The sequence below is a fragment of the Erithacus rubecula genome (genome assembly GCF_903797595.1).
Source record: "Erithacus rubecula genome assembly, chromosome: 2".
Lineage (NCBI taxonomy): Eukaryota > Metazoa > Chordata > Aves > Passeriformes > Muscicapidae > Erithacus > Erithacus rubecula.
The window spans coordinates 18,938,107-18,961,724 of NC_136685.1; the positions used below are offsets into that span (position 1 = coordinate 18,938,107).

Sequence of the window (23,618 nt, forward strand, 5' to 3'; positions counted from 1 at the left end):
AAACATATCTATTCTACAGCAGAAGTCCCAAGAAACTTAATTCCCATTGTGAAGTCTGCAAAACACAGAGTGACACCAGGATTCCAACTTCCCTAAGAATAACAGGATCTTCTGTTGAAATCCATCTCTCTCCCAGAACGTTGAGCAGGTTACAAGTACAAAGACTAGAAGTTTGGAAGGCAGCAAGAGACAAAAAACAAGGCTAAATAAGAAAACAAATTTTATAGATCCAGTTTTACAGATAATGTGGTAATGCTAGTTCATACCAGTGCTGAGAATATTCAAAACACAAATTTCATCATGGTATCACTTATATTACTGATCTCAGTACATTTCCATGTCTAAGGCAGACAGGAAGAGTGATGCTTAGAAAAGCAGGCATAGACTTTTACAAAGCATTCAAATTTTGTCCAAAAGCAGAACTGTCTTACTGGCCTTTTATTAATTTAGTATTGTATTATAGATGGACTGTCTTTACACTCAACTATACTCTCAAAGAATACTTTTGACAGGCTGTACGTTCTCCTGAGTAAATCTGGAAATAGTCTGACCCTCATGTAGGAACTGGGATTACAGCAAATTTCTCATCCATTGTATTGCATGGACTTGAGTATTTTACTACTGTGAGATACAAAATGTAATTTCACATGTCAGCTTTTAAGACGGTATGTTTTCTCATTTAACTAAATGCTGTGTTACATGTGCTTGTGTCAGTGTGCTAGGAACTGACCAGAAGAGCAGAGGAAGACTTAGCCAGTTCTTTAGGCAGCAGATCCTGTAGTCTAGCAGGCTCCATGTGAAACGGCTTCCATCCTAAGGCTGCCTAATGATACTGGGATGACACAGCTAAGCTACACATCAGTTATTATCTCACACACTACCACTGAAAGTTGACTGACCTCATATTACATATAAAGAAGCAAAGTGTTACTTTTGCAGTGCTTGTGAGAAAGCATTGGAAGAGTTTAGAGAAAAATTTATCCTGAATTATATACTTCATAACTACATTGATGTGTGACAAAATGGTTGATCACGTAATCCAACTGAAACCCTTCTGTATTTTTTCATTAGATGACAAAACAGCTAAAATACAAAATTAAACTGAGGAAATATTGAATGTAGAGGCATAATTTTACAATTTAAATACATCAATCAAGTAAATTTTACACATTTCAGGAGAAGCTAAGTATTTTTTTTTTAAATTATATGATGAAGCATTAATGATACTTCTCCAAAAATGCTTTACAGCATCTAAGACACTGCTCGTAAACAGTCTCAAAGTCCTTTTCACTCCCCTAGAAAAGAAGAGAAGAAAAAGATTGTAAGAATAACAATACTGGCTAAGGAGCAAATACAAATTGCAGACTGGTTTCGCCACTGTCAGTAATGGCAAAAACAACAGACATTAGGAAAAATAAAAACAGTGCGAAGACTTGGTGACAGCGTTGGCGTACTCCTCTCTAATTTGAGCTCAGGAATTTCCACAAACTGTGACTTTGTAGGCAACGATCCTGCATGACTTTCCTTCATGTATGTCTTACACTCATTTTTGAGCTTTTTAAGTATTTTCTTCTTTTATGTTCACACTAACCTGTTATGTTGAGTTTCACAGTTTAATGAAGTACTGTGTGGAAAAAAACCCCAAAACAAACGCCTTTTGGTTTGAACCCGCTTCCCACTAACACCATTTGATACTCTCTACTTTCTGGGTAATGAATAACAATTCCTTATTCAGCTTTCCCCATGATATCAGGATTTTATAGAACCTTACTGCATCTTCATCTACTTCTGTTTCCAAAACCTGAAGAATATTAAGACTCATTTTTTGCTCCTGGCTGCTGTTATCCAATTTTTCTCCACCTGTGTCAATGGCTTTGTCTCTAACTTTCCTGATCACATCCTCTTTGCAAGGAGGCTGATCAAACAGGGTTTCATCCAATATTAAAAACATAGGTGCACTGCGTTATTCAACTCTCAATAACTGTTATAAGCACAATAACATTTTCCTTTCCTATCTCAGTAATTTATAGTTTTCTTAAGTCCTTAAAAAAAAAACAGTTTCCACTTCACTGTGTAACATCAGATTATGTATATCACATGCCAACTGTGGGATCTGGGAAGAGGATATACTACACACACACAATTTTTAATCAAGCCACCCAAAGAATTTCTTACACATACATAGTACGGATCTTCAATGATAAGCTGTTTCTGTGGATCGTAAGTTCCAAGTAGCTCAATTTTGGCCTTGCAGTCTTTAATTTGGTTGCTTTTCCTGTTCAAATCTCTGTAAAAAAGAAAATAAAATTTTCCCCTGAATTTTCCTTCAGAATTTTGGTGTCAGTATGAGATGTACATGATCATTTCTAGACAACACAGGCAAATAATGTGTCTGGACTCTGTCAATCCTGTGGACTTTATGCTGCTCCTTGTTTTTGTTTTTCTTGTTATGTGAGGTCTTTTTTAATTGAGAATGGAGGACAAACTGAGTTCAGAACATAAACAAGCAGTCAGGCATTTGACCCACGGCCTAAAAAAGCTTGTTAAAAAATCAAGTTGTTCCTCAAGTCAATCATTAGTACTTTCAACACTCACCCTCAGCTTGTATTGAACAAAAAACAATGGAAATAATCCAGGTATTTTTCCAGGACTACAAGTAAGATTCTCCTATCTGCTGAAAGCCACTGTTTTAGATTGGTATGCTCTAGCTCATGTGAAATCCTACCACATTCAGTTAACAGAAAATGGTAAATCAGTTTTTCTTTTGATGTACTTTAGCATTTCACTAGTTGTCACATCCTCTTCCTCCTACATGCCTCTCATTGATAAAACATTCTAGTTTTGAGATGGCATTTCCCTATTTGCTTAAAAATGGTCATCTCTTATCCCAAAGGCACTTAAAATGCACCTGTCATCATCTTCAGATTAAAGGCAGCTCAGTACTATCACCTTCACAATGAACTCCCAGAACATATTAAATTATTTTAATATTACACATCTCCATACCAAATCATTTTACTTACTCACCATTAAAAAAGTCAAAGAAACCCCTTGTGAATACTTAGTCATAACCAGATCAGTTTTAAGAAATTAAATTCCAATTATTAATTCTGATTAAAAATTAATTTCAGATACTTTAGAAATAGCAATGAGACCACAGTACCAGCTTTGCTTGAAGAAAAATCAAGAGATCCTCTATCAAGCTATTGCTTGAATTTACAGATTTTTCAATAAATTCTCTAGCGTTTTAGTATTAAAAAATGTCAGACCATCTTCTTAAAGGCTTTCTGGCATACCACTTAATGAACAGGAGAGGGTCAGATGGATGTGGTACTACAGAAAAGACATGTCCCAAATCTTCCTTTTCTGATATGACAGGCATTCCATCAACACCTGGAATCAGCTTGCCCTCCTATGACATCTTGGGTTTTAGCTTCCGTATTTTTCAGATTCTCTGCTGGTTGGTATGAAACTGTGAAACTTCATATTAGGTGTTAGTAAATTCTGTAATTCTCTAACAGAGTAGTTAGTTAGACAAAACAATCCTGTCCTAGCTAGAGAATCAAGGACACCTGTTATCCAAAAAGCATAAACAACAGCAAAGGGAATGAGGCAAGCCAGGGGGCTGAGACCTCATAGCCTGGGGCTGTGGTTGGATAACTGACCCTAAGATGTGGATGAACCAAAACTTATACAAGTGTAAAGACTCCTGACCAGGATCCATCTTGGATTCAACATGTAGCCCCAGCCAGGCTTTTGCACTGTCCAAGGGGTATCCTTTCATTAAATACCTATTTTACTCCTTTTGCTCTGCCTAGTCTCTGTTCCACGTCAGCCTTTCCAGGCATCGCCTACAGCTACAAATAAGCATTCCTAGGCAAAATGGTTGAACTCACTGCAAACTAAAGGCAAAACTTTAGCACAGCAGCAGCAATATCCCTGTTACAGTTCTGATGTTTCTTCTGCTCTAGAGGTCATGTAATATAAATAGTTAATTCAAATTTCTGTTTAAGTGAAAATAGAAGGAAGCCCTGTCACATCATTGCCTGAGACATTGCAATCAAGTCAAGTGTTATACACCCTTCATTCATGAAGACTGTAGAAGAGAGAGCTTATTCAAGACATTTCAACAAAATCATACTTATTTCAGTTAAGTAGTGCTGCTTCTAGAAGATTTTATGTTCTACTAATAGGGTCTTTACTTAGGTTTTGTTGTTGGTTTGGGCCTTTTTGAACTTGACAATAGCCCTTACAAGCACTTTGACACTTGTAGTTTATTAAATTCAGTTCTTTAATCCTCAATATGTATGTAATTGAGTAGAAATTTTGCTAGTGATATCCAGATTTTTACACTAGGCAGCTATTTAACCAGATCTTTCTAAAGTATGCTTAACTGGAGCAGAGCTAACAATAAAGCAAAATTTCAACAAGCTAACAACCTTGCTTATTTCAGAATTCCCTCTCTTTCTATTAAAAAAGTAAAAAAACCCGCACCATATTTAATTCCTTCCAAGTTGCCAGTTTGTCTTTTAACTGCCATGCAATTAGAAAAACTGATCACTTCAATCAAGACAGTAAGTACATCCTCATTCTTAATTATACAGGCATCAGCTGTATATAGCACAAAGTAACTAAATTTCCATGTCCTTAATCCTTGAGTGGCATGTATCACACAAATAAACCATTGAGTTCTGGCTCATTGAACTTATTAGAAGTGAAGAATCCATCCATTAGCACATCATTCACATACACGTAAAAAAAAAACAAAAAACCAAAGAAACCCCAACACAAGCTAAGCAGTAAAATGTGACATCTGTCTTCAAAGTGACTTATGAGACATCACTACAAGTAACCCATGTGAATTTGTTCCATTTCTTCATACAATACCTTAAATTGCTCTCATCCATACAAAGTATGTGATCAAAGGTCTGGAAATCCTCTTTGGTAATCTAGAAGTAAAAACAGGTGCTTTAGCCTACAAACTTCATTCGATTACTAAAATGGAGAAAAAAAAGTGTTCTCGAATTCTGTAGCTCTGATTTATTAAAAAAGACACAGGTGGAAAGAATAGAACTGCAACTTCATCAAATTTTACAATAATTGATAACCTTTTAAATATACTCTACTGTGATTATTTATCTATTCCTGCAAGTATTCCACCAAAAAAAACCCAAAACTAAGTCAGCTATTTAACCAACCTTTTCTATTTTTTTTTCTTTTACATTTAATGCATCAACTTAGAACACCAGTAAAAGCTACATTTCTAGTACTTTTCAACTACTAAAACTAAAGCAATTTCTAATAATGGGAACCATGCAATAAAATAGTTATAAATAAAGTAGAAAAATTACTTTCTTGATAGAACAACAAATTCCAGGTAACCTGGAATCAATTGAAATATTCCAATCTAGTAATCTGCCCCTGCACAAGAAAAGATACCAAGTAAAACTTACAGCTTAAGTATGATAGCATGAATTATATCTTAAAAAACAAATGCATCCACAGTATTTTAGACCATGTAAATTCACAAAACTTGTAGCATGGTTTGAAAAAATCTGGATCTATTGTACATCTTCTTACCATCATATCATCTGTTTTCTTTCTTGTAATTTATTGACTCCCAAACGCAAATAGCAATTAAATTCAGAAATCTGAGTTCACAGTCATGTGATAAACCACTGACTTAAATAAAAATATCATCTTGTTATAAGGTTGGCTAGAGATGTTTGCCAGTTGCCATTTTATTTCAGTTTACATTTAAGACTTAGTTTAGGGTAAAATCTTCCCAGACCATGCCCATAGTGCTGGTATAAGATATCTGAACCAGGTGTCTATAATGAGGATGAAGAAATGGAATAAAATCTTTAATATCAGAGTTCACTTCAAGACTGCCTTTCATGCATAGTCCTTTGTGAAGCATCATAACCAAGAAACTTGGGATGGTTGTTCAGAACAGTTTTTCTGGCAGGCATCCCTACCAAGGATGGGCTAGAGAAGTGAATAAGCAAGTAAACAGCCAAAAGGCAAAACACTTTATCCTGTAAGTCAGTTTTAACTTGTAAAAAATATTTATGCATTAAAAAAAAAGGTTTCGATGGCCAAACAGCCACAATTTTTTTTTTCAACAGCAAATAGATGCTGATTAAGCTCCCATAACTGGGAGTAAGACAGGCAGAAATTATCATCAGAATAAAGCCATAAATGAAACATTACACACAAAGAGAACTGAAGAGGTGACATGTCAGGAGTGCACGCGAAAAAAAAGGGTTAATGATGAAAACTAATGCATACTTGTTTATTTTCACTGTAAAAATATTTGCTGTATTCATGCAGTGCCTCTGACCTATGAAAATATTTTTGCAGTGGAAATAGCTCTGTTTTCCTGGCAAATCTAATCAGGACTTCTACAAGCTGCTTCTGATTGCTCTACACAGCTGAACACTTGCCCCTGTGAAAATATGAGGGCAGAGATTTCTTTGTTGTACAGACAAATGGAAGAATAAACTAGGAACACTTGACAGTGTGACAGTTATTACCCTATGACCAGCACTAACACAGTTGCAAATGCAGCCCTAAAACAAAGTTTACCATTTGGCTTGTGCTTTTAAGCCCTAACACAGTGTCAGATTAAAACAAAAAACAAAACATAAGAGCTTTAATTGAGCAAACTCCAGTAAACTGAAGGTACTACTCAAAAACTACAAAAACTAGTACTTTGGGGGATGAAATTGAGAACGTCAAAATTTAGATACATTTTGAGAAGTGTAGTGGAGAGTTCAAGTAGTCAACCTTGGATGAAACTACACATATAAAAATAATTTTACATTTAAAAATGCATATAAAAATTATTAAATTATTAGTGAAATATTTTCCTTTATTTACAAAAGGGAAATCTTATTTTCTCTGTCTGAAACCCACAGAGAGGTAGTAATCCTCAAATTTATCCAGTTGTGAAACAGTATTTAATACAACCTTCTTCTAATCTCAATTTCATATTTAAGGCAAATGCATGGTATGAGTCATACCAAAATCAATTTCTGCCTCAGCATGAATAAAAGTGAAAATGATTAAAACCTCTCTGGTTTGTGCATGAAGAATAAGAGCTTAGATAATTTCATACAGCAACCTACCATTAACTAAAATGATAACTTTATTTTATGTACCAATATATACATTTACTTTTATACTTCACTTTAACTTATAATATCACTGTATATGATGGCAGGTCATGACCAATCTATTATTCTCTTTTACATAAACCATTCTTGTAGTACTGAATTTAAAAAAAAAAAAAAAAAAATCTAAAGTCCTTGATTCTCATAATTACACACAAAATTACATGAGAGAAGGTGCCTTTCACTGGGAAAAGTTTTCCAAAGGACTGAAGAGGATAATTGTACAAGATACTTATGACAGTCCTTCGAAGGCAATAGAAGATAAATCCCTACTCTCTATTTCTGCAGCTTCTGCATTAAATCTTCCTTAATCTGTTCTGAAACAAGTGTCACAAAAAACCTTTGTCTCTAAAAGTGAAACAAATACACTTCCACTTGCTCTAACCTGACCACTCCAAAAAGTCCTATACTACACTATCAAGTACCTCTCTTTTCAGAAGTACCCAATATCACATCAGGTCTGCAGTTCAGAGAATCAGCCGAGACCATCTGACAGAAGTTAAGGAAAAATAAAAAGTTTGGAGTTACACTGTTGACATCAGCGCAAAATAAAGTGTTACCTGTAGTTCAGGGATTTTAAGATTTTCTTTAGAAAAGAAACTGTGTGCACTGGAATGACTTAGACAAATTTTCATCCTGCTAGTCTTTCATTTTACTGCCTTATTTTTAAATTTTCTCACCCTGTACATGTAACATTTTATGTTCTTCTGATTGAAAATATCTTCATTTGACAGAATGTATAATCAAATATCTTCATTAAAGTATCTTCATTCCTTTTCTGCCAAAGGAAGATACAAAGATTTGCTTCAAGACAGAGGATCAACTTGTTTGGGGCCCTTTGCTTAAATTTAACTGCTCATAAGCCACTCTAGTAATACCTAGAAGAATAGTTTTCAAGTTTCCAAGGCGTATCTTCTAAGAATACAAACATGTCACACTACTGTGATGACTGAATAGTTTCAATACAATTTAGCTTGTATATTGACAAATAATGATGTTTGTACACACTGATGAACAGTAAATCCAGACGTCATAACAGGAAAATATCACAGCAGATTTTTTTAGTAACAAAATTCTAATACTAAATTATTGAAAAATCTGAAATGGTGCTGTGCTTAATTCTGTTTCATATAAACAGAGATTAGCATCAGGAGAGGTCAGCAGAGGGCAATTGACTAATTGAGAGAATTTATTTTTGAAAGTCAAAAACTAAACATGTAGTCTTTGAAAAGTGAAGAAAGTAAATATGACCTCAGTGAGGTCTAGAAAAATTCTGAAGGGAACAGAAATGTAAGATAATAATAAGACTACTTGATCTTTTTGTCAATACAAAAACTAGTGGCATAAACTCAAACTAAGTGAAGGTCAAGCCCTAAAGGAATATCTTATATCCAGAGAATAGTTAGCTGAAGTAAATTATGTGCATTTATATGAGTATCTGAATGATTTAAATAGATGCAGACACATTTACTTCCAATCTCCCTGGAATGCAGTATGGAAATACATGTTCTTTTCTTAATGAAAACAGATACGAGTTTAGGTAAAACTTAGAGGATTTCACTAAGTGGTAAACCTGCCTTTGACTTAAGAGGGTTTCAAGGGTATGTTTTCCTCTGAAGATCCCACCAACTGTGCCACTAATCTTGAGTTTGAGTGCTTTCACTCTAATTTAGCATTCCAGATATTTTTAAAAGATCTGCATGAAAGCACAAAGCTTTTTGTGATGGATGAAAAGGCATTCTACTTCTTTTTGGAACTACTAAATAAATATACGATTCCTTGCTGATGGATACATCACAGATTACTAGAGTAAGTCCATTTTTAAGAAGTATTTCAAAAATGCTCAAAATATTAAACATTTGGAGGCAACAGTTTTCTATAATGCAAAAACTGGTTCAATGCTTTCCAGTTATACTTCCAATGAACCTTAACAACTAAAAACTCTTTAAGCTCGACTACAAGAGCTAAGCCACTTTGGAGTCTTTTAGAGTATTTACTACTTGATGCTTAACCATGCATTGGTCAAATTACTTGTGTGACTGCAATGGCTAGGGTATGGGTATGAATAAGGAAGAAAATACACTCTCTTCTACCTGTCGTGCTTTATGTGCAGTCTCAATGCCATGATTTCTTAGACAACTTAAAGCCCTTGAATCTGGGAAGCGCCCCACGTTCCAGTCTGAAACAGCGGCACTGTCTGTCCTCCACTGTAACAACAGAACAAATACATATACAGATTTTAAGAAAATTGAGGTACAGTACCTGCCTGGCAATATGACTCATGGTAATGCCATGCTTCTTCATGCAATTCTGTCCTCGATAGTCAGGAGGGCTTCCTATTTCATAGGCAGATGTCGCTGCACTGTCTATCCTCCACTACAGAAAAACAAATTCACATTTTTATGTTTCTTTCCTCACTGCTTATATTTCTGACTGGCTATGAGAACAGTTATTTCTTGGAACAGAACTCAATAGCTTACCTTATGGTCAAGCTTTTCATCACTTACAAGTTTTCTGAAAACTGCTTCAGCTATTGGAGAACGACAGATGTTTCCTATGAAAAGAAGAGATTCAAGTGAATTTTAGACAACTGAAAACAAAAAAACAGTAACTGTGTGGATTTCCCAGCCCAGATCACATTAAAGATTTTTATTTACTCAGACAGAATGCAAACTGTGGATGTGAGAACCCACATCCAGGGCTGGGGCAACCTCTAATATCAGTACAGACTGTGGCATGAAAGCATTGAAGGAGCCTGGGAGGACTGGGGACATGGCGGGTGGGAAGCTGGATATGAGCAGCAGAGTGCACCTGCAGCCCAGAAAGCCAATCACATCCTTGGCTGTATCACAAGCAGCATGGGCAGCAGGGTGAGAGAGGGGATTCTGCCCATCCTCAGCTCTCATGAGACCCTACCTGGACTAGTACATCCAGCTCTGGGGCACCCAGCACAAGAAAGACACAGAGCTATTGGAGTGGGCCCAAAGGAGGGCCACAAAGAATCAGAGGGCTGAGCAGCTCAGAGGGAGAACTGAGGTTGTGCAATCTGAAGAAGAAAATGATTGGAGAGTTCAGATCTTACCACAATCTTTCTATATATAAAGGGGGCTGTAGTGATAGGACAAGGGACAACAGCTTAAAACAGAAATGGAGAAGACTTGTATTGGACATAAACAAGAATTTTTTTACTTTTTTTTTACAGTCAGGGATGATGAGATATTGGAACAGATTGTCCAGACAAATTGTGGTGTTCCATCCCTGCAGATGTTCAAAGACCAGGCTGGATGGGGATTTGAGCAACCTGGTCTAGCAGAAAGTGTCCCTGCTTCTAGCAGGAGGTTGCAGCTAGATGAGATGATCTAGCTGATGGTCACCTCCCATCCACATCATTCTAGAATTCTATACTATCTACTGGTCTCTTGAATAAGACCAAAACACAGACACCATTAAAACACAGCCACCACTGTTGGGAAAATGTAGCAAAATGGCTGAACAACCTGTAGTAAAAATGTTCTTGGTCACTGAAGTCAAGTCACTACAGGTGAATCTGAGCCCTCATCAAGAGCAGCATCCAGTAACCCATTCTAACCCTCAAAAATTGAATTCAGACACACAAGCTCTAAAAATATGACAGGAAAAAAAATTTCCAAACTTTTGTTGCCCAAAATACAGAGGACTAGGAACAAAACCTAACACATGGCAAAGCTTAAGTGCTGTCAATCAGCCAACAGTTAAGATACTTATTCAAATACATAAACAATCTTCCCTTTCAATGGCCTCCAAGTGCCCTAGCCACTTGATCTGACTTTATTTTCAAAAAGAACCTATTTCGACAATGCATTACAGCCTTGTCAGAAACTAAAAATAATGGATCTATGGCATATTTGTTCTGAAACTGTAACTGCAACTGTAATAATCTATGGCAGAACTCTTAAAAATGCATGCAGAAATTCATATTTAAAAAGAATGAAATGTTTCAAAAAGAAAAGTCTATTTAACTATTACTTTAGCTTTCTACCTTTCCATCCTTCAGAAATAAATTTTCAGTAACTAGATGGATATTCATATTTGATGTCACACAGATGGCAGTAACTCATACACACAAATCTTCAGTTCCCATCAAGCATAATGTGTAACTTTGCTCATCTCTGATTTTTGAGCAGATAAGTATAAAATACCAAAAATGGCAAAACTCATCTCTGCACCCTTATATAAATCACTCTCCTACTACTGATTTAATTCTTTCCAAATCTCAAACTGTAAAAAGAAAAAAAATGCAATGAACAAAGCTAAATTTCCACCAGCAAAAAGAAATTTTCATGTGAGGCACTTAATCTCATTTTCAAACAAAACACCAAGGTAGATACTTCACTGCTAAAGACAGAAGCTGCTATGATCTGGGCATTTAATAACTTGCTGTCACATGTGAACTATAAAAAAAATCACAAAGAGGGAAGTGAAGGTATGAAACAACACAAATTGACTGTCAAAAAATTAGAGAACATCAAATCAACTAAAAGGCAAAAGGAATAGGCTAACCATTGAACAACTGATCAAAACATTGAGTTCTGATGTCAATAGAACTTCTTAGAGGAGAAAACATACTAATTCCATTGTTTGAATTAGTTTATTTAATACACAGAAATGAAATGAGTCTTGGAAGAAAAATAAAGCAGGACAATTTTGGGGCTCCCTATGTGGTTAAGTAACAAAACAAGTTAGTACTATTAATTATGAAATTGCTTAAAATATGGTAATAAAGTAGAAAAATAATCTCAGTTTTTGAGTTAAGCATTAAACAATACAGTTTCAAAACATGATAACATACAGCACAAGGCAGAAAATACCCTTCATATCAATGAACTCAATTATTTGATACTGCAAGCCTATATACAGCACTGCTCCTCTTAAAAACACATCAAGCTCCATTTAAAAAGCATCATCTATCTTAAAAAGGATATTCCAGATACTCATTTCCTGTGGTAGCATAAGACCTTCCATCAAGTTAGTATTTATTCCTGGAAGTCTCTGCTCATCTGATCACCAGTCTCTGTCTTTCCTTCAACAGGCACAGAACCCTTGCCAAGCATAGCTGTGCTTAACTAAACAAACCAATCTCTTCATGAAATTAACTGACTTTATCTAATCATTCTGGTTAAGTCAGATCTGCTCTTCTTCTAATTTGAATTTATTTTTCTTGTAGTGACAAACAAAATGACAGATTACACTACAGGAGAAGTTTTATTTTTTTATTTAAAAAACAAATTGAAGCCTGCAATAGGTACTTAGTATTTTGAAAATAACCTGAGAACTTCTACAGTCACCTTTGACTCACTCACAAGTATCAAATTTATGATTATAACCCCCTACTCGAAATTTGTCCATTCCCTCTCTTTCTCTATTATTTCAAATAGGTCATCTTTAAATCTTTTTTTCTAAACTATTACATTGTTTCCATTACACTAGCTGTTGAAGCCAGCCATTTCTTTCTGAACAAAATTTTTTCTCTATCTTAATGATCCCATGCAACTTGCATGAACAGCAACCTTCATTACTACACTCACCATTTCAGTAAAAAACAATGATTAGTATTCTTGGACCTAGTAATTCATTAACTAGCTCCCAGAATTTCAAAACAGTGGTTTTGAAATAAATCCCTCACAGTTTTTCCATTTGTTTAGCCTTCTGCTTCACATGGATTGAACTTGTTCCAAATTTTTACTATTCTAGAGCTTTCTCACTTCTTAAAATAAATGCCATAAATATAATCTTTAATGGTATTATATAAAATACAGTAATGAACAGCACCATGATCACCCTTGATTAAACATATTAACTACCACTTCTAGCAGTAACTAGAAACTTCATTTTTGAAACCAACACTTAATCCAGATTGTGACTTAAAAATAAATGTCTTCCCTGATGACACCTTCCAGATATTAGCAGGGATATTAATACTGTTAGGGAACTTCAATCAGCATTCAAATCTATTCTTGGCATCTATGAACAGAATCACAGAACTGACTTAACAGAACTCTGTTCCCCACATACTCTGCAATATTCATCCTAAATAAGTTTTAGCCATGCTACTCCTTGCAACTGCTATCATTCATCTCAGATTGACGTAAAGCCCTATCTTATCCCACTAACATATGCAAACTTAATCCTTGTTTTCCAGTCACTTTTCTCACTAATTTCTATCTATTTCAAATACAGTTTTACATCCCACATTAGTCTTTCCAGGCTTTCCTGAGGCTCCTCACAGATAAACATTATTTCCTAAATTATGGATTGACAGACATATTTGGAGAGTACATGGGGTAGCAGTATTCAAGTTCTCAAAATCTCCATCTTCTCCCTTCATTTTTTCTGCATATCATGTTCTTTAAGTTGTAGTGACATTTTCTATCATAGGAAACTAGTGTCCAAGATACCTACTGAAATTCACCAACTGAAATTGATCCTACAAACATCTCTAAATACAATGATTCAAGGACAAGAGTTCAATCATAGAATCAGAACTGGAACCATTTGTCAATCACTTGTGAGAAGTCATGCTTTGTCATTCATTTTCTATGCAGAAGGCCTCCAGTGACAGTGACCTAAGCCAACACCTAATTTTTTGAGTCCTTACTCTGGTCTCTGCACTAATCTTTGACCCACTCCCAGACAGAAATGGAAGCTGTTTCTACTGGCAGGAGAGACAACTTGGATACATTTCATGCTCAGTTCCATTGCCCATCTCTGATCCAATCATTTATTCTCTCAATCGGTTTTGTATCTTAATTGTTCCTTATTCAGCTCCCCACTTCTTTCAGAGCTTCCCCAAATGCAAACAAATGCTCTTCTCTTTTTCCTTTCTTTTTCTGTCTGCTGTTGGTAACAAAAGTTTTACTAGTCTTCATCCTCTCACATCTGAGTTACTGGAATATGCTACCCAGCATCATTTGCATCATTCATCAGGTCCCCTTCACAAGTGTTTAAAACTGACTGGTCACTTTATTCTATTCTGTACTCAAATTCCTGCCAGAACTTTATCACAAGCCCTAGTTCCTTCCATCTTGTCACATTCAGTATTCAATTACTTTTGTGAGGAACTATTCAAGGCACAGATTTTTGTTCAGATTGCCTGGTCTTTGCACTTGTGTGTGTGCATGTGACAGTGTCTCAAAAAACTTTCCTGGCAGCAAGAACAATTATCCTAAATTATTCAACTGCTGATATCTCATACTTTTCTAATAAACCTAAAGGTCTCTCAGAAAAACACAAGTTTTCAACACATAAGCACCTAGTTACAAGAATCACACACTTAACACACTTTAAGCATAGATCTTGTTTTTCAATTCCAAGATTACTTTTACAACCACGCTTTCAACTCTCTAGTACTTCTGCATAACTTTGAAGCATACATTAAATAAGACACTGTATTCTTACAGCTATATTACCAATACTCCATAGAAGAAAGGTAATTTTCCTTACATTTACCTAACATTCTCTTCTTTATAAAAAAAGACATTTTTGTCAACTTGTAAAAAATCGCCATTCCGGCAACTGTTTTTCATTACTTCAGTGTCTTACTCATCCTTTTGCTTCTCCATTCTGCAGCTGTAAATAGCATTTTGTCCCAGGTAACATAGTATTTGGCTATATATAAATGCATACAATGAATTTTGACAACTGAACCAGGAAACTCAAATCTCTGTAACTGTCATCTAACATCCTCATACCCAGTGAGTTAGCTGCCATTTCAGAAACAATTTTATGCAGTCTAGATCCCTAGGGACAACACTTGCACTCAGTGATTCACAACACACATTAATCTTTTGAAGACCTAGTCAAACTCACTTTGCTCAACAGTACACCCATCTTACAACTGGTCCTCCATCTCTGGAGGAGATCAGAAGGCCTGGTCTAAGATAGCCAGTCAGCTTGTTGTGCTATAGTGGAGAAGTCATCAGAGAGAAAGAGGCAGACTTTATATAACACAGCATCATATTAAGCCCATTTCTGGAGCTCAACTACTAATTACATGAGCTACTTAAGTGTAAAATGAGAAAAGTACATTCTGATTCACCTCTGTTTTTAATTATTTGTTTGCTTAAATGAAAAAAAAAAAATTCTGGTGCCTTTTCATATGTAATTACATATGTTGCTGGGTATTTCAATTATTTCTCAGTGATGAGGAATCCTTATCATTAATGTAGTTATGCACATTAACTAGATTGTATTTTGTTGTGTAATGACTATCTGCTTATTTCTTTACAAACAGAGAATACAATCAATAGACATTTCAGTCAAAACAATGTAGAAAAAAAATGCAATTTTTTATGAAGACATTTTTTATGAAGTCCTTTATGGAATCCACTCTCACTAGATGTGGCAAGCTTTAGAATTAATATACTGCACTAACCACCAAAGAACACTACAGTTAAATGCAGTTCTAGAAATTTGTTTAGTACTTTTCAACAATAATCTCAGCTATTATTCCTAGTAAAATTTAGGAGGAAAAAGGCATCACTCTTGAACAATAACCAAAAAAATTAAGCAAACTTAAAGCAGGAACAAGTTGCCTACAAAATTTAACTGAGAAAAGTGTGTATTTCACCGGAAAAAAACCAAGTGCTTATCATGCCAATAAAGTTTTTCACACCACATATCACTAAAGGTTTTTTAAATAACCCAGTAACACAGAAGAGGAAATTGAAAAGCTATTTACATTTGATTAAAACAATCCATCCTATTAACATTGATACTGACTGGTACTTGTCTATCCTTTCCTCAGGTCTAATAGTTTATATAAACTATTATATTATATTACACTAAAAAGAGCTTCTGCATTAGAACCTTGTTATAGTGCAAATCACCATTGTGGGCTTACAAACCCACATGTATTAATTATTTCACAAAATCATAGAATAGTTTAGGTTGGAAAAGACCCTGAAGATGGCATCTGACAGTTAACCCAGCATTGCCAAGTCTACCACAAACCATGTCCTTAAGCACCATGTCTATATGTCTGTTAAACACCTATGGAGTCTCAACTATTTCTCTGGGCAGCCCCTTCCAATGCTTGAAAACCCTTTTGTGAGGAAATTTTGCCTAATACCCAATTTAAACCTTCCCTGGTACAACTAAGGGACCTTTCTTCTCATCTTGTCTCTGTTAAATTACTTCAGGTATTGTAAAGTGGTAAGGTGTCTCCTGAACCTCCTTCTCTTCAGGCTAAACAACTCCAACTCCCATAGCCACTCCTCATCAGACTCGTGTTCCAGACCCTCCACCAGCTTTGCTGCCTTTCTCTGGACACACTCCAGCACTTCAATGCCTTTCTTGATTGATAAGCTCAGAACTGGAAACAGCACTTGAGATGCAGCCTCACCCTGAGTATAGGGGTACAATCACTGCCCTGCTCCTGCTGGCCACACCATTGCTCATACAGGCCTGGATGCCACTGGCCTGCTTGGCCACCTGAGCACACACTGGCTCGTGTTCAGCTTTGGTCAATGAGCACTCCCAGGTCATTTTCCACCAGGCAGCTTTCCAGACACTCTGTGCCCAGCCTGCAGAGGGTTGCTGTGATCCAAGGGCAAAACTCAGCATTTGGTGCTGTTGAACCTCCCATAGCTGGATTGGATCCAGCCTGTCCAGCTCCTCCTGCAAAGCCTTTCTACTCTCCAGCAGATCAACACTCCACCCAACTTGGTGCTGTCTGTGAACTGACTACAGCAGCCCTCAATCCCCTTATCCAGATTACTGATTAAGATATTAAACAGGACTGATCCCAATACTGAGCCCCCTGGGGAACCACTACTTATGACTGGCTGTCAGTTGAACGCAAATCCATTCACCGTTACTTTGGGCCCACATATCCAGTTTTTTACCCAGGAAACAGTGCACCCATCCAAGCCCTAAGTAGCCAGTTTTTCTAGGAGAATGCTGTGGGAAATGGTGTTAAAGGTTATGGTGAAGCTCAGGTAGAGAACATGCCTCTTTTTCTCATCCACTAGGCAGGTCACCTGGTCACAGAAGATCAGGTAGTTCAAGCAAGACTTGCCTTTCCTAAACCCATCCTGGCTGGGCGTGATGCCCTGGTTGTCCTGTGCCACATGATGGCACTTATGATTATCTGCTCTATGACTTTCCCTGGCACCAACATCAGGCTGGCAGGCCTGCAGTTCCCCAGGTCATTCTTTCAAACCTTCTTGTAGATGAGTGTCACATTTGTGAACCTCCATTCAGCCAGAACCTTCCCCGCTGAGACTGATGGTAAAAGATTGAAAGCAGCTCAGTGAGCACTCCCAGCAGCCCCCTCAGTACAGGAAATGTACTGGAAAGCAGCCTGCAGGAAAAGATCTGGAGGTGCTGGTTGACACCCAGATGACAGCAGTGTGTCCATGTGGCCAAGCAAGCCAGTGACATCTGAGCCTGTATCAGTAATAGTGTGGCCAGCAGGAGCAGGGCAGGGATTGCTCCCCCGTACTCAGAAATGGTGAGGCCACACTTTGAATCTTACATTCAGTTCTGGCCCCTCACTACAAGACATTGAAGTGCTGGAGTGTGTCCAGAGAAGGGCACCAAGGCTTGGGGAAGGGTCTGGAATATAAGTCCTGTGAGAAGCAGCTGAGGGAGGTGGGGTTGTGAAAATGGAGGAAAGAAGGCTCAGAGAGACTTTATCACTCTCTACAATACCTGAAACTGTAGACAGGTGAGAGCTCTTCCCAGGACACTAGTAATAGAAGAAGAAGAAATGGACTCAAGCTGCACCGGGGAGGTTGGGGTTGGACAGCAGGAGGAAATTTTTCACTGAAAGGTTGGTTAAGAATTGAAAGGAGCTGCCCAGCAGGGTGAGGGAGTCCTTGTCCCTGAAGTGGTTAAGAACTAACTGGATGTGGCACTAAGTGCTATGGTTTACTTGACAGATTGGTGTTTGGTCTAAGGTTGGACATGATGATCTTGCCAATCTTGTCTTTTCCAGCCTTAGTGAATTTGTGAATCTATTCTATGAATTTGTGATACTACTCCTCATCCGTGTTTTCCACCTCAGTGAGCTGGTACACAGACACAAACTGGTCTTAGCATCTGAGGCAAAGAAGGCATTAAACAGCTCAGCCTGTTCTTCATCCTTTGTCACTATTTCCTCCTGCATCCAACAAAGATGGAGATTCTACTTAACCTGCTTTTGCTGCTGATGTATTTACAGAAATATTTTCTTTTGTCTTTTATGGCAGTAAACACTAAGTTCTAGATGGATTTTAGACCTTCTAATTTTTCTCCCTGCATAACCACATTATATCCTTTAGTCCTCCTGAGTTGCTTGCCCCTTCTTCCAAAGGTCATAATCTCTCTTTTTTTCCTTCAGTTCCAGCCAGAACTCCCAGTTCAGCCAGGCCAGTCTTCCTAGCCACTGGCTCATCCCTCATCACATAGGGTCAGTTACTACCACTATCTTTGGAACATCATGTTTTGGAGGGAGGATTCATACTAATCAAGATGTTTTTATACAACAACATTTGTATGGACCACTAACTTCTAAGGACACAGCAACTAATAATCTCTTTATTAAAGAATGCTTCCCCTGGATTATTATTAGGGATTGATTTTACTCTAAGGTAAACATCAGAACATATTTCACAAAACTAAATTCTTATTTTGCTATTCAACTAATCTGCATGTCTCCTATTACAACAACAAGAAATGCTGATAGCAAAAAGCCTAAATATTAACTAATGGTTTTGCAATTAACTTGGCAAAATGCCAGGGATTCATAGGACATAGCTAAGATTATGTGGGCTAGGAAGCGGATAATGTTAACAGCTCACATAGATCAGAGTGGAGAGCCATCCAGCTTGTTATGCACCATATAAAGCAGAAGTTTAGAGAAAGCATGTACAAAATGGGGTATTGCTCTGTAATCTATGTAGTCAGGCTAGCTATTTGCTGGTTGTGATTATCTTGCTTACCAGTAATTGATTGTTTTAAACTCCAGAAAAGCATTCAGGTGATTTCTGATCCCCTCTACACTTGTTTTCTGTCACACTTAGTGTGACAAGATTTACAACTTAAGCATACAAAATGTCACTAAAAGGAAGTTTCCTATTTCTTCATTTTGGTAGCCTTTCAAAAAAGGTCTTAATTCTTTTCATTCATTTTCATACCAGATCAAGAATTTCATTATTAGATCCTAACAGATCAGTCTCCACCAAGTTCTTTTTCTTACTTAGTCCTACCCTTCTTTTCCTCTTTTTACAGTGCCTCTAACATTAACTTCAGTGGTTCCTGTTGTGTTTTCTCTCCCTTTCCCATGTCAGGTGCTCCCAACAGCAAGCCTGCAGGCAGGCTCCCTATTCCCATTCCACTGTTCCAGAAGCCAAGTGCTGCACAACCCATCTCGGAAAGCTGTTCAATGCCACCCCTCCGTGCTGTCCCCGAGCAGCACCTTAGGCCAGAGCAAGTTTATGCCTATTTAGGTGCTGCGCTTCGCCACACACAACCTTCGCGTTTGCTAACATTGCATTTTACTTCCTTTACTATTTCCTACTGATTCCACTAAATCACAGAATTATTAGGGTTGGAAGGGATCTTTAGACATGATCTAGCCCAATCCCCTGCCGAGGCAGGGTCATCAAGAGCAGGTTACACAGGAACGCGCCCAGGTGGGTTTGGAACGTCTCTAGACAGGGAGACTCCGCGACCTGCTCCAGTGCTCCGCCACGCTCAGCACTACGCGCTTCCTCCTTGTCCCTATCACAGAAGGGGCACAGGCGTATTCTGCTTCCCTTTCTGGCTACTGCCCCGGCCCTCCCGACACGGCAAACCCGCGGAACCGCCCGAGGCACCGCGGCGGGCCTGCGGCGCTTCCCGGGTCCCGGCCCTCGCCTCACCGCGCTCCCGCCCCTCCCTGCCGGTGCCCCGGGCCGAGGAGCGGCGGGCGCAGAGCAGGAGCGGTAGGAGCAGAGCGGGAGCGGCCGTCCCTCGCCCCGCTCACCCAGGCACACGAACAGCACCGACTTCGCCTCCCCCGCCGCCATCTTCGCTCAGAGGACCTCGCGGCTGTCGCGCCGCCCGCGCCTCGCTTTACGGCACCGGCTGTTATAGGTGGCTGAGGGAGTTGCCTGTTCCGAGGGGGGAGAAGGGAGCAGGGTGTGGAAGGTGCCCGGGCCGGCGGGAAGGGAGGGACGGGACGGCACCGGACAGTGCCGGTACCGCCGAGGAGCGGCGGGCGGGAAGGGGAGCGGGCGCTTCGCAATCGCCCCGGCCCCGCCCGCCTCACCTGCGGCAGGTGCGCGGCTCAGCGGGGCCGCCCCGGCGCCGCCCAGTGAGGCTGCGGCGGCAGCGGCGGCAGGAGGAGAGGAAGCGAGGGGGAGCGGGGCAGCCCCGGCCCGGGCAGGAGTGAGTATCCCGCGGGGCAGGAGGGCTCCTCAGCGGGAAGCGGTGAGGATGCTCGGGCCGGGGGGGCTCCTGAGTCGCGGCGGGCACGGAGCCGCCCCGCAGCCCGCGGGCGGAGCGGACGCGCTCGTACAGCGGGGCAGGGCAGCGCCGCACACCGCAGCCCCTGCTCGCCGGGGGTCGCAGCATGTGCTGCACCCTCCCCGTCACATTTTAAGAAGCGTCGAATGCGGCTTTGGCCTTTGCCAGGCTGCTGGTGTCATTGAGCACATGGGAGCTTCGCTTTCCAGGGCAGCTCGAGTGTCTGGTTTTTTGTTTGTTTTATTTAGCTGTATTTTATATCTATGTATAATACAGGTGTATATACTTACTATGTATTGTAAGATATATATGCACGTATATTTTTATATTTAGCTAATTATATAATTTTTTAAGCTTTTGTATGTATTTATTTCTGGTTTTTTCTGCTGGGCTGTCTCTTACACTGTATCTGTGTATCTGGCTGGGTTTTGTAACACCAGCAGACACAGCCCCACCACGGCAGGGTGTGGCCAGGACTGGATTCCTCTGCTGCTTTTTAAAGACTTGCTTGGCTGGTCTTCTGGTCGAAATGCAGCACTTTGGAGGTTAAATAAAAAGTGCCAGATTCTTAATTTTGTCCCAGATCTGCGACTTGCAAATAAAAGCTGAAGAGCATATATAAGATTTGCTGTGGAATGGAACAAACTGCATATTTCCTTCTATGCAGCTCAAAATGCTATGCTGCTTCTTTTGTAAATACAGTTACAGTGCAACCACATTTTTTAAAATAATCTAGTTACTTGGCTTAGCAGTGGAAGTGGTTGGTAATCAGCCAGGTGTTTTTTGTCCCGGTGCCTGCAGCATCCTGCTGCCAGCTCACAGGTGTCGGGAGTGTGAGGAGCTGGAGCCAGGCAGGGCCAGGGCTCTGCTCTCTTGTCACACATGGCCTTGCTGAGGGAGGGCAAGATGAGTCAGCTGTGGCATTCTCACATGTGGCTTTGCCGTATTATATAATGAGCAGTGCAGAGTGCCTTTAGTCCTGCTTTCTGTCATGTGAAGTCCCTTGTGGGGTCGGCACTGGAAGCAGATTTCCCCCCCTACACCCCTGTTCCTGTGTGGCTGGGGAAGGTAAGGCTCTGTATAGGAGTGAGTGCTGTGAAAGGCCGTCCTGGAGTTCCTTTAAAGCCGTGTTTGTAGCCGTGTATGTCACATGTAGGCACATGCCTAGCTGTAATTTTGAGACAATGTCTTTCATGTTTCCCTGTGTTTGGGAGGAGACTGGGGAGGATCCTGATGTTCTCCTGCATTCTTAATTGAAGGGATTGTCGAGCCTTGGAACAGGCTGCCCAAGGAGGTGGTGGAGTCACCATCCCTGAAGGCGTTCAAGGAGCAACTGGACGTGACACTTAGGGCTGTGGTCTAGCTGACAAAGTGGTGTTTGGTCAAAAGTTGGACTTGATGATCTCAGAGGTGTTTTCCAACCTAAATGATTCTGCCATTTTCAGCCCTCAGCAGTGGAAGAGAGACACAATTTTTGCCTTCTTCAGCTAATGGCAACTTTGTACCTCTGAAATGGACTGTGACAATTCACTGCTGTCTATCACATTATTTTGGAAACGCTCTTCTGAATAACAATTTAAGAACTTTGGCAGAATTAGGGCTCTTCTAATTATTGATTAATAAATATCAGGCACCTTCACTTTTTAAATGTTTATTCCTTTTAGCTTGAAGAAATTTTTCTTGTGTGGTTAATTGTAGGAATTAATTAGTTCTGGGAATTGGTGACTTCTTAGATTTGATTAACGCCCATAGTGAATTGGGACATCTATGAAGTGTGGAAATGAGAAAATCAGAATTATGGTGACAGTTTTTTTTGACAGAAGTATTAAGTATTTGCTCTGGGAAATAAGCAGAGTCTATTTTGTTTAAGTAGATAGTATTTTTTCATGGTGGTATGGAGGGCTATTGTGTAGTGCACATCTGGGTTTCATCTGTTACATTTTTATTCTCTCTGTACTACCTTGGTGAGAAGATAAACAAGATGTTTGTTTAGGATTTTTACAAAAATAGCCTTGTTTTAATTAAAGCTTTTATGTGCAAAGGGTAATATTGTAATCTGCTTGGGTCACCTTAAAGTTTATTCTTCATTATTAAAATACAATTAACAAGGCAAAATTGGGGTTCCCTTTGGGATTTTCCCCTTACCCTCCTTTCTAAATTTCACACACCAACTCCTGTATTAAGATTACATGAGACAGGTGGAACTGAATTTGTACTTCTGACTTAGCTTCAATCATGCTACTTACCTTACTTGGTAGGTGGGACCCCTTTGGTGCCAACTGTTTACACATCCAACATCTTATAATAAGTGTATGTGAAAGACTTGCTCAAAGGGTTTCAAGTGCACAGCATCCTGGGGCATGGATGTAGGGTGGGTAGGTGTGGTGGCATGTTTTGAGCCAAAGCCTGAAATTCTTTTTGTACAAATTCTTGCTAGAGTTCACACGAGTCTTGGACAACCCCCAGCACAACTCTGCCTTTTGTGCATGATTTAGAGCACATCACTGTCTCTATATTCTTGAAAATGTTGTTTTATCATTCTTTTTGCACAAATTGAGTGATTTTTTTTTTTTTTCCTTGTGCCACTTGTAGCTTTGCACTAGAAGAAGGATAAACACAACTTGGTTGTAGTACTGTGGACTTGGGGTATTAGTATTTTTAAAATTGCTGAAAGCTATAAGAATTTTTGAAGAATTCTAGCTACTGGCATTCCACTACTCTACCTTCTGTGCAGCTGAACAGATGTCTGATATACTTTTTGGAACAAATCCTCTGAGCCTCAGTCAGGTATGAACTGTCTTCATATGTTACAGTTCTGTAGAAATAGGGAACATCACTTAGTGGAAACATCTCGCTTCTACAAGGGGAGCACATTTTTCTTTAAAGTATGGTGTTCAGCTTTATCATTATGATTTTACCTCATGTATTCCAGCTTTCATCAGAAAAGGACATGAGAGGAAGTTCTGCATCTCTAAT

The 23,618-nt window shown here is 39.0% G+C and overlaps 2 protein-coding genes across 4 annotated transcripts in view; one reads left to right on the plus strand and one right to left on the minus strand.

The window, feature by feature from the left end:
- Positions 1 to 203: 203 nt before the first annotated feature.
- ACP1 (acid phosphatase 1) lies at positions 204 to 20,305 on the minus strand. 2 transcript variants are annotated; one of them, XM_079325736.1, is made up of 6 exons: positions 20,161 to 20,305; positions 9,656 to 9,729; positions 9,438 to 9,551; positions 4,888 to 4,949; positions 2,182 to 2,287; positions 204 to 1,295 (listed from the first exon to the last, which is right to left on the minus strand). In XM_079325736.1, exons 1-6 carry the CDS (start codon positions 20,201 to 20,203, stop codon positions 1,218 to 1,220), a joined length of 477 nt encoding a protein of 158 aa, XP_079181862.1. In that variant the 5' UTR covers positions 20,204 to 20,305; the 3' UTR covers positions 204 to 1,217. The 2 variants fall into 2 exon arrangements, with proteins under 2 accessions (XP_079181862.1, XP_079181863.1); XM_079325737.1 differs by lacking the exon at positions 9,438 to 9,551 and adding an exon at positions 9,269 to 9,382 and having other exon boundaries at positions 20,161 to 20,267.
- Positions 20,306 to 20,414: 109 nt separating this feature from the next.
- The window catches only part of SH3YL1 (SH3 and SYLF domain containing 1), a 45,094-nt gene continuing 41,890 nt past the window's right edge, over positions 20,415 to 23,618 (plus strand). The window contains exon 1 of one of the 2 annotated variants that reach the window (XM_079325676.1): positions 20,415 to 20,564. In XM_079325676.1, the coding sequence (XP_079181802.1) occupies position 20,564 (1 nt within the window). In that variant the 5' untranslated portion in view covers positions 20,415 to 20,563. The remainder of the gene's footprint in view (positions 20,565 to 23,618) is intronic. The other variant, XM_079325677.1, reaches the window with a different exon arrangement.